The sequence below is a fragment of the Canis lupus genome, chromosome 15, assembly GCF_003254725.2.
Source record: "Canis lupus dingo isolate Sandy chromosome 15, ASM325472v2, whole genome shotgun sequence".
Lineage (NCBI taxonomy): Eukaryota > Metazoa > Chordata > Mammalia > Carnivora > Canidae > Canis > Canis lupus.
In genome coordinates, this window is record NC_064257.1 from 47,834,624 (window position 1) to 47,846,710 (window position 12,087).

At 32.9% G+C, this 12,087-nt stretch overlaps 1 protein-coding gene across 7 annotated transcripts in view; it reads right to left on the reverse strand.

Moving 5' to 3' along the window:
• Positions 1–12,087, reverse strand: part of IQCM (IQ motif containing M) — a 429,271-nt gene that overhangs the window by 313,209 nt on the left and 103,975 nt on the right. For 6 of the 7 annotated variants that reach the window (XM_025439271.3, XM_025439269.3, XM_025439270.3 and 3 more), the window contains one exon: positions 3,712–3,802. The exons of the other annotated variant lie outside the window; for it this stretch is intronic. In XM_025439271.3, coding sequence (XP_025295056.3) covers positions 3,712–3,802 — 91 coding nt within the window. The remainder of the gene's footprint in view (positions 1–3,711; positions 3,803–12,087) is intronic. 7 annotated transcript variants of the gene reach the window in all.

The window sequence follows — 12,087 nt, forward strand, 5'->3', positions numbered from 1 at the left end:
AGGAGTTAAGTAGTATATAGTTCAAATTATCCCAGCTAGAACTGGGTGGAGCCAGATTTTGAATCTGGACAGTGGGAGTTTAAGAACTGAACTCCTTATTATTATTTTATACTAACTCCATTTGTCATAATTAACATGTGTCATATAGTTCATATCTTCTCTATGTTTATGTGCACGTAAAATGTACATGAACTTTTTAGATTATTTTATGCACTTAATAAACCACAAATATCTTTCTTTATGAACCTACAAAGATGTACATTGTCATTCTGACCTATTACAAAGCATTCCACTGTATGGATTTAACATACTGATGGCTTATTTACCAATCTTCTTTTGCCAGATATTTGGATTGCTTCCACTTTTTTGGTATTTATAAACAAGGATGAAAATCTTTCAACATTCATATTTGTGAACCTGTCCAATTCTTTTCTTATTATAAATGCCTAGAAATGTAATTGCTAATTCAAGTGTTATTGAAATTTTTAAGATTTTAAAACATTTGCCTATCAAAAACTAGAGTCTATGAGGGATGAGTCTGAGCTCTCCTGTTCCAATTTTTACATTTGACATAGAGTAGAAACTCAGTAAATAATGACTGACTTGGCATCCTGGGTGGCTCAGCGGTTTAGCGCTGCCTTCAGCCCAGGGAGTGATCCTGGAGACCCGGAATCCAGTCCCACATCGGGCTCCCTGCATGGAGCCTGCTTCTCCCTCTGCCTGTGTCTCTGCCTCTCTCTCTGCATCTCTCTGTGTCTCTCATGGATAAATAAATAAAATCTTAAAAAGAAAATAATGACTGACTTAAAGGATTAATTAGTCTAGCTGTTTACTCATGTGATCACATGAGTAAGAGAACTGAGGTATTGCTAGTGTGACAAAATCATATTGTGAAGGAAAAATATGAAAGTCAGCTTTGCAAAACTCCATTTCAGATTTTAGAAATTATTTCTATGTCACCCACAATGGGGCCATGATACAACTAATTAATCACAATTTTTTTTTTTTGCTCTCTTTCATCTTGCCTATGGTTAAATATTTAAGTCTCCAAATTAGAACTATTGCATTGTTTAATGATTTCCTATTAACAGATATAGACTACAATTCATCCACTTAAGCAAAATATTTTACAAACATTCAGATGAAATGGCAGGATCATTTCAACATAAATGTGAAAGTGGTGAGAGATTCTATCATTATTTTATAATCTCATTTTATTATTAAATTAATCAGAATAGCCTAAATACAAATTGCCATGTAACACATAAGAAACTCCCAGTGATCACAAAACTAGGGGAAGAAGTCTAGGCTTACTTGCCTGAATTACAGAATTGCATTTACAGAAATACAGTTGTCATAACTTTAAATGCACCAAATATTATAAACTAAAAGAAATTGCTCTAATAAAATAAAAGTGCATAGTAAATTAATTTCCTTGATGGAAAAATAACATTTAGAATGCATTCACACTGATCATTATGTCATAAAACATACTTTCTTAAGTATGCTAATTATGGTGATCTTTGAAGTTAGAATTCAAAGTACAATGAAGAACTTCATGTCCTTAAACTTAAATCTGAAAATGCAGAACTAGTCAATTTTGTTTTCCCTCTACAAATCAAACATAGAGAAGTATGGGAAAAGGAAATCATACATTTATAAGATTGTATTTCTTCCTATATTGTCCAAAGAAATTTCTTTTATTGAGCCAATATTTTTATGGTCTACCTAAAAATATTATGTGTCACCTTAGAAATTAGTATTTTCCCAGGCATCTTCAGGGGGAATTTTGAGTAGTTTATGCACACCTTCCCTCACAGGGATCTATTTGTATTGAACAGAAGTCTTCCAAAAGTCTCAAAAAGAGTGGGGCAATTCATGCTAATTAGTGCTAGAGCCTCTCCCTAATTGTTAACAATCCCCTACCCGACTTCTCACTGATTCTATTTTTCTTTCTGTTGCTTATATCCTCATTGCTAAGTTTCCTTATGTTTATTATGTGTTGAACTAGATTTCAATAAAAATCTCACTCTAATGACATCTTATTTGTCTAGTTAAACACAGGTTTTCAAATACCCTGAGTCACCACGTCCCAGAACACTTATTTGTCTTTCCTTCTGTATTCCCATCACACTTCTAACATTAAGGAAATGAAGCTAACTGCTAAGGTAGGAAACACGTTACTGCCATAAACTAGCTGTAAATAAAGACAAAGCAACCCTGGTGGATTGAAGTTCAGGCTTTATGTGCCCCAGGCTGTCACTGGAAATACATGTACTTGCTCTTAATTTCAGAGGGTGTTGATCTTCCTCATTAAGTAGGACATGTTTTCATTAAAAATGGGATGTTAGGGTGTCAAGAGACCTTTATCTTCCACCAGTTGCAGAAGAAACAATTCTTTAAGAAATACTCAACTCTCTTGAGAACGACATACTGAGAGTTATTCTATCTGATAAGATTTATTATTAATGAGTGCTCCACTTGTCCTGAAGTCATTATTCTTTCTTGAATTATTAGCCCCATCTCAATATACTGAAAATGATAGGTTTTCTAATTAACTCAGTTAATTTTTCTAGTTTATTAAAAGCTTACCTGAAATTCTAAATTATATTTGGTTAAATTGGTCTGTTCACTACTCTTTCAGCAGTTACCACTCTGCTAGACCAAACCTGAGTCTTGACTTAAGTAAAGGCCAAAAGTAAATTTTTACAAAACTGGCAAATTCCCAAATACAACCATTTATTTTCCTTTGCAATTAGTCTTCCCCTACCATGGATAAAACTAAACCCTCAGTATTAGAACTGTACATACATTCCATTCTCCCAAATTTGAATATCCTATATACTTAAGCCAAGGAAGTGGCTCCTTGTGAGCATGAATCTTTTACTGTTAAGCATAGTTTGCCAGATAAATGTTGGAAGGTCCACTATATTCTTAATAGCCAGGGCAATATTTTCTCAAATTTTTATTGTTTACCATTGTGCCAATTACCCCAAATTTCTGACAAGGTTACATTGTGAAGTAATGTAAAACAAGCCACTGAAAAATACATTTTAACAGAGCAGTATTTACATTCTACCAGTATAAATGTTCCTACAAAATGTGTTGAAGGGCCTTTAAAGGTTCTGTAGCCCTAGGATCAACAGTTATGTACACGATGGTAAAGTGATCTTGAAGATGATGATGCTCTTTACTGGAATAATCCAGAAAAGTAACTGACCCATTTCCACACACCTTTGGGAAGCAGAAGCAATGTTCAAAATGCCTGTTCTGAATCTTTACTCTATAGGATCAGCCTCACCTTCTGTTAGAAAAAGACTAACTTTAAATTATTAAATTAAAAAAGAAAAATTATAATTTAACTCTGCTCCATAATTACTGCAGATGAGTTATTAAAATTCCAAACTTATGTAATATTATCATAAAATATGTCATTTTTCTCAAGAAAGCCACAAATTGGATTTGAGCTTATGCACTGTAAAACCCAGATGGTTTGCTTAACTACTCAGACATCCCCCAGTTCAAAAGTTAATTGAACTGAAAACTAAAATTTTGATAATTGATAGGCTTTAAGGGACTCAAGCAGAAGGATAAATTAGCCTCATGCATGGGGTGTTAATAGACTTGAGAAATCATGACAATTGGTCAGGAAATATTGGCACAGTAGAATAAAACTATACATTTTCCATAGGTTAACTAATCACACATTACCTGGACTTCCCATGGTGCTGATGCTTTTCTTTCTCCATTTTTTTACCCACGGATTCAATATTAGTTACTATTTTACCCAGTTTAACTTGTTCTGGAATTTAAAAAAAATTAATTGTATACTATTTGTTTTCAAGTTCTAAGTGCATTTTTTGAATTAAGTTGCAAATCACAGATCTTTTTAATAACAAAAGGTACAATATTTTTCAAACAAATTGCTAACACAAAGATATCTAAAAACACATTTGAGTGGTTTTTTTCACCCCATGCTCCTCAGACGTTTTGCAATTACTAAAATTTAGCACTGATGGTATAGAGTAAATGAACTGCATATATCAGAAAGGAGATCGTTCCCCAAGAAATGTCTGCAATAGTACAGCACATACTAATGAATACCAGTCTCATTTATACATGGCATTATTATCATCATTATCATCATAAGGCTTAGCTTTTATAGGAGAGTCTGCTATTTTAAAATAATTTAGCAATCATTAGTTAATGTGAATGGGAACACTCATCAATTTGATAGAGTAAGACTGAAGTTCAGAAAAGGCAAAGTTCTGCTCAAAAAAATAATCTAATTCTAAGAGTCTAAAGAGAAATTTACATAAATATTTTTAAATCTTTCTATTTTGTACATATAATAGGATGAACATAATTTGAAACATTATACCAAAATATTAAGTTAATATCCATGTACCTTCTAGCTACCAGCTCAGGTATGTTAAAGATATATTAAAGTTACAGGGAATTTATGAAATGAAATCCTCTGTTTTAACAGGAAATACTTACAAATCTGGTTGGTGTGTCAATGCTAACAAATAGAAGAACACAGTTGACCACATTATGTGAATTTAGATTTAAGATATATAACAGAGAATATAAAAATTGGGGAGAAATGGAAAACAGAATGTTAAAAATTTATTGACTATTTATAATATGCCAGGGATGTTGCTTAGCATTCCCTATAAATCATCTCACACTTAAGGCTTAGAACCAGTTTTTAGCATTTTCATTTGTTTGTTTTTGGTGAGGCACAGTGATTACTCTTTTACATGGGAGGAAAGCAGCCACCCAAGATCTGATAAGTTAAAAGATGCAGAGCCAGGGCTCCACCCTGTATCCCTCTGACTGTAAGTTCCTTCATCACTACTGCCCCAGGGTTCAGGGAGCCTCAGGTGCCTAATCAGGGAAAGAGGGTCATTTCTGCCTTGCTTATTACTTTGGAAGGTGACTATAAAGCTTAAAAGACACTTTATGTAAAGAAATATGGTAGATTGAGAAACATACTAAAATGGAGTAGAGAAGGAATTTGTAAGTTTGAGTCTTAAAAATATTTGCCATATGCTAAGTGTACTAATTGCTATACATGGGTTATCATATTTTATTCTCACAAGTACACCATAAGTTAGATTCTATTATTCTCCCCATTCTACAGATGAGGAAATTGAAGCAGAGAAACAGAGAGTAACTTCCTCCAGGTTATAAAGCTGCAGGTAGTGTCAATATTCAAACCCAGACAGGCACTCTTTGGAGCCTGCATTGTTAATCACTGTGATACTCAATATGCATATTTATTTTGTTTATTTCAAGAATATCTATTCAGTGAAAATTAATTATGCTACTCCTAGAGAGGGGAGATGTAGGATATAAAATTAATAAAATATGATTGCCACTTTCAATGAACAGCATGACTAGCAGCAAAAATCATTACAGAAAAACAAAGGAGAAAAAGGATAGGGAGAAAAGGTCATGAGATGTGTGATCCAGAGATCTAAGGAGTAAATTTCACAGTGATGCTAAAGAAAGTAAGTTTGTGTTACTATAATAATTAAGAAAGCAAAAAATATGCCCATTTTGTTGAGGTTTTTTTTTTTTTTTAAGCTTACTTTTTTTTAGTAATCTCTACACCCAATGTGGGGCTTGAACCTACAACCCTGAGATCAAGAGTTGCATGCTCTCCTGAGCCAGCCACTCACCCTTATATGCCCATTTTGAAAAAAAAAAATCTGTTAAAAATTTGGCCATCATCCATTTAAATGCTAAACTAAAAGCCCTCTATGGTAACATTTAACTAAATCATTTTAGGACTGCATCCAAAATAAATTTTTTAAAGTATAGTTATATATCTTTAAAAAAAGAGATTTCTAGGAAGGCGGTTAAAGCATATAAGATATCTAACATTACTTCTAATTAGTTTACTAAACCTTTGGGTGGGTAACCAGACTTACTGTGTGACTTTGGGCAAATTATATCATCTCAGAGTTCATAACTATTCCCTTTATGTAAAATCTAGTCTCTTAACCAATTACATCAAACTCTAGAATTCAGTTCTGGAATATAAATTATAAATTACCTCTGGTTAGAATAATTGATAAATAAGAGCCAAACAGAGAGACTGGGAAAAGAAAATACAGGCAAAATAATAAATATTTGAGGCTTCTGTAATGAAATCAAACATAATGGAGCATAAGGCATTAGAACTGTCAACCAAAGGACTCTAGTCCTTAACACTATTTACCATGCTTTCCTCAGAATTCAGCTAGATTTGACCATTTGTTCAACTGGAATCATTCAGTCATTCAATTTCCTTTACTTATGTCTATTTCACCTGTCTCCTTTGTGGATTCATTTTGCTTTGACCACCTCCAGCTGTTGTGTATGCCCCACGGCTCTTTCCTTGGCTGCCTTCTAACCCTTTACTTGAATGATCCCGTCCATGCCCATGGCTAAATTTATCATCTAAATGTAGATGCCTCACAAAATCTATGTATCTTTCCCAGAATGTTCTCAAGTGCCAAATTTGAATAACCAACTGTCTCTATATACAAGTCACAAAGATATCCCAATTAACATTTCTCTCTCACAATTAATGACACTACCATCCATCCATGTACCTGGAAGTTACTTATACTAATTCCCCCTCAACATTCTTCATATAATCAGTCATTAAATCCCACATACTGTTTCAAAGCAGACCTTTGTCATCTCTCCTCTGAACACTAATAACTTCCTCCCTTAAATTCCCACTTCCAACCCTAATACCCTCAAATGCATCCTCCTTACTTTCCATAAGTCATCTTTGATTTTCAAATTATGGGATTTTGAATTATCATTGTCATTGTTTTTAAATGTAATTTCACTGTAGTCAGAGAACATAATATACAATTCCAAATTCTTTGAAGTTTATTGGCAGTATGTAGTCAATTTTGTTCAGTCAATAATGTTCCATATTTGTCTGAAAATTTATATCCTCTCATTGTTCTACATTCATCTAATAAATTAAACTTTTTAATGTAGTTGTTTAAATCAAACTTAATAACTGCTAATATGCCTATGCACACACATACATGTATATGTGCATACATATATGAATATAAATAATTTATTTTTTGCTGGACCATTTGAAAGTAAGCTACAAACAGTATAACATTTCACCTTTAAATATTTAATCACATAGCTCCTAAGAACAAGTACATATCCTACACATTCACTATACAATATTATATGTATAAATACACTCTGAATTTCTAAGATTTACTACAAAAATGTAATATATCTAATTAAAATATTATATTAATTGTTTAATAGTATTTTCATATATTGAATTAAATAAAATATATCACTGAAATTAATTTCACTTGTTTCCCTTTAGCTTTTTTTAATGTGGCCACCAGAAAATTTTAAATTGTATTATCTTTCAAAAGGACATCACTGACCTAAAACATTCCTCCTACACTTTTTCATCTTTCTTAACATTCTTGAAGGCAATCTGAATTCTTCCCACTGCTTCTTTATGACTAGATTAAAATTAAGTATTTTTGACAGGAATAGAACTGAAGTGGTATGATATCCTTCCTATTATATCACAACAAAAGGTGTTATAAATTTGATTATTTGAGTAAGGTGGCAACTGTCAAATATTTCCATTATAAACATATGTTTTTCCCTTTGCAATTACTAAACAATTTCTGGCTAATACTTTGGCTGTTCCCCAATCATCTTTCAGCACCCACTAATAACTCTCATAACAGTCATTACAGCAGTAATTGCAAAATAATGCTTTTTAAAAAATAATTGTTTGTTTTCTTCTATATTTATAAACCAACATTAATCTGTAAAGGAGAGATTTTCCTCTTTTTCTTTCTCCTCCTTTTTGGGACACATCCTTTTTTTTTTTTTTTTTTTACTTAGTGTGTTATAATCTACTCCCACCATTATTCTTTTTGATGCTCATAATACCAAAATCAGCCAGTCTGTTCCTGTACTACTTCAACATATCTTCATTAGTCTTTGAACATTTGTTCCTTTCTGCGAAAGTAACAGTTCCAGGCTCACTTTTTCCTTTCCCTATCCCAGACCAGAAATTATATCTCCAAGGAGTAGTGGTCATAATCGCTTCCATAATTATCATTCTCCCCAATCTCTAGTGTTTATTAGAAAATTTGGATTACAATTTTGTTATAAGTTCTCAATATACTCCCTAGAGCTTTTAATCTTTCATATTGTCCATCTCTTTGTAATTCTTTTTGTAAATTTCTTAAGAGACTCATTCTAGTTTGCTAATTCTATCTTTAGCTCTGTTAAATCTGTATTTAAAAATTTATTAACTTTCCTATTTGTTATTATATATTTATTTCTAGAAGTTCCTTAACTGCTTTATAAAATCTTCCTGAACACTTTTATTATCTTTAGTTCATTCATATTTTTATACTTCATTTTTTAACATTTTAAACATACTTATTCTCTATCCTGTATCTGACAATTCTATTATCTATGGTCTTTGTAAGTCTAATTTCATTTTGGGGAAACTGGAGTACTAAATTTCTCACCAGAGTGACTAATTTCTTCATGTATTTAAAAAATTTTTTTAATTGCAAATTCATATTCCATAGGATGGAAATTATTTGCAACCTGGGATTAAGATTGATTCCTCAAGAAATCATTTGCTTTTCCTCCAGGCAACTTTGAACTTTCAATTCATAATAACACTGAACTACTCTCTCATTTAGGGATTTATGAGATACTGGCAATATGCATTTTGATTCCATCACAGTTGAGCTTGTTTGTAGTCATAAATCATAAGAAGAAATTTTTTATATTTTCTTCTATCAGAGCCAAGGCTGAGATAGTTAAGTTTCTTGCCATTTTCTTCTTACAAAGGAAGGTTTTTTAATCCTTGTTTAGTCTTTCATTGACAGTATCACCTTTTAAGGAGACTCAGATTTGGGGAGTCTCTGACCTGACTTCCATCTTGCAAGCGCGATACTTATTTGTGTGCCTTCCTTGCCCATGCAAGGTCCAATGGTAGCCTTGAACTACCAGAAATATGCAGAAACTAGCAGGAACAGAAGTTGGACTCTGCCCTAAGTTTAGATTTGTTGTACTGAATTTTTTGTGGGGTTTTTTTTTCATTTTGTATTCTCAAGTGCTCTACAAAAACGTGTTTAATGAAGGAATGCCTGATATTCATATTTCAAGACTCAGATCTTTGATTTATCTTAACACTGAAACAAATTTGCAACACTCATTGTTTACTTGGCCCACCTCCTCATTATTAGTCTGCAAACTCTGTAATGACGTGGACTGAATTTATTCCCTTTGAATCCTTTCAGCATTTCATTAGAATATTCCACACATTCATCAAACACTTGTTATGAATCAATAAGTAAAATATTTAACATCTCTTATTCAGTTACCTAAAATTTTTAATATTACTAATTTATGTTTGCCAATGTCAAGGATTCATTTATTTCAACTTTTTTCTCAGATATGATAGACGCTACACATTGTTCCTTCAACTGATCCCTACTTCCCTCCAAACTTTCATACAGACTCTCTATTTCTTCTTCTTCTATAAAAACAAACAAACAAACAGACCCAGGAGCTCTAATTCAGGTGGCCAAAAGCAGCCAATCTTAAACAGTTAAGCTAGATCAATGGAAGTTACTAGGAATTAGTTTTTCTTGATTTAGAGCTTTAATAATTCAGAAATTGGGTACTGTAAAAGGAATGTGCTCCCCATAACAGGTGTTTCCTGGTAGAGACTGGACAGGAACTTTCCAGAAAATATCAATTAAGGAATTTTATATAATGAAAATAGTTGGGCTAGAACAATAATAAGGCCTCTTCAACACAAAGACTTAATGATACTTAAGAGTTTCACACAGGTTGAATCCAGATCCTATTCATTCAAAAAATGAGATTTCAGATTTTGTATATTGAGTGATAACAAAATGCTTTTTTCACCCTTCTCTCTTTTTAAGACCCACTATTGAAATTATATTCAATTTCATATGAATTGTAATACAATTTTAAACTTAATGTTGCAAATTTATAGACAGATTCATTAGTCAAGAATGACAGATTGCAATTTACTGACATTTCACATTCTAGTGTGTGGGCTGGTGGATGTCATATGATTTTCTACTGTTGGAATTTCTAGCACATGTGTGTTATATAGAATGCCAGTTCCTCCCTAGATTGTGAACTCTTTCATGGTCTCTTGAGGACAGGGAACGTGTTTTTATCCAACATCCACTTATTCAATCATTCATTCAACAAATATTTACCAAATGCCTCTAATGTGACAGGCAGTCTTCTAGGCACCAGGGAAGCAGGATATAATGTGGGGATTATGAAGCCTATATCCTAGGGAATTCAATTAACTAAATAATTAATTATGCAAATAATTGAATAATTCCAATTGCAGTGTTATGAAAATCTATTTCCTTTATCTCATAAATTTAAGACAAGAATGAAATATATCCTTTAGCTTTTGTAATTATGAGGCTATTGGTGGACAGTTAAAGGGAAAGATGGAAATGGAAGCAAGATTTCACTGCTTTGAAGGAATAAAGTTATTGGAGATAGTAAATGTAGATTCTCCTTTTAAAAAGTATAGTTTGAAGGGGAGGAGAGGGATGAAATGACCATCACAGGGACATAAGTTTAAAAGAATATTTTAGTGTCGATACACTTTTAAGATGGGGAGACTTTAGGATGCTTACATATTATAGGAAAGGAGAAAGTAGAGACATAAAATAAAGAAACATCTATTACATATTACAATATTACATATTACAGCTATTATATGTAATAAATGAGGTAAGTTCCCTGCAAGAATGGAAGGGATGGGATAGAATTTAGACATAATCTAGAAAAAAAAATAGGTATTTTCTTCTAAAAGTAGGTAGATAAGGTTTTAGGTAGCTATGAATAAGTTTCTGGAGAGTTCACCACCAAGACTTTAATTTTCTCATGAAATAGGAGGCGATGTCATTTACTGGAAAAGTGATATAGAAGTTTAGTGTACAAGTATAGAAGAAGTCTTCAAGACAGTGGCAAAGATTTGAGATAAACAGTAAATGGGGTGGGTAAACAAGTTGACCAAGGTGAAATAAAAGGCTTTAACTCTGATTACCTCCAATGCAGTCATCTTCACAGCTATCATTTAAAAACAAAACAAACTAAACCTTCTCTTTGCTTTATAGGAAAATGTTTAAACTAACCATCTACACGTACTGTTTGTGCTTCCTCACCCCACTTACCCTCTGGTCCACTCCCAATACTGTTTGCACAGTCACTGTATCAAGGACACAATTATTTCCTCGTTATCATGCCCCCTGGATAAATCTGTCTGCTTCTTACTGGGCCTTCAGCAGTACACAATGGCAATGATGACTATCTCATAAAGGGATTACGTGACACTTTCTTCTGGTTTTACTCTTATGATAACCACCAGGTTGCTCATTTTCAATCTCCTTTGCAGACTCATCCTCTTTTATCAAATCTCTAGAAAATGGAGTGCCTTGGGCCTCTATCATAAGCCCTTTTATGTTAACTTCACTTGTTCCTTAGAAGACTTCATCCAACTCCTTAGACAAATTATATCCACATACAAATGGCTAAAACTTTATTCAGTATACCATACCTGTGCTCAGAATTTCACTCAATGTATACAATTGTCTTACATGCAAACTTGCATGTAATAAATATCTCAAATATATTTAACAGAATTTTTGATTTTCTCTCCCAAACTGTTCTTTCTTGTATTTCTCATGTCTGTAAATGATATCATCATACAGCCGCCCACTTAAATCAGAAAGTTATTACCTATCACTGAGATATATCTCACATTTGCCCATTTTTCTCCAATTTCATTAATACCATGACAATTGCCACCATGATGCTGCATTATAAAACAAACCAAAAACTAGTGGATTATAAATTTAGAGCTTTCTTGCTCACAGTTCCTCAAATTGGCTGGAGCAGCTGAGTCAGCTGGCTTAGATGGGCCAGGCTAGAGGGTGCATCATGATAGCCTGGGGCACAGTCTTTTCATGGCAGATTGAGGAGTATAAAAGACAAGTTAAACCA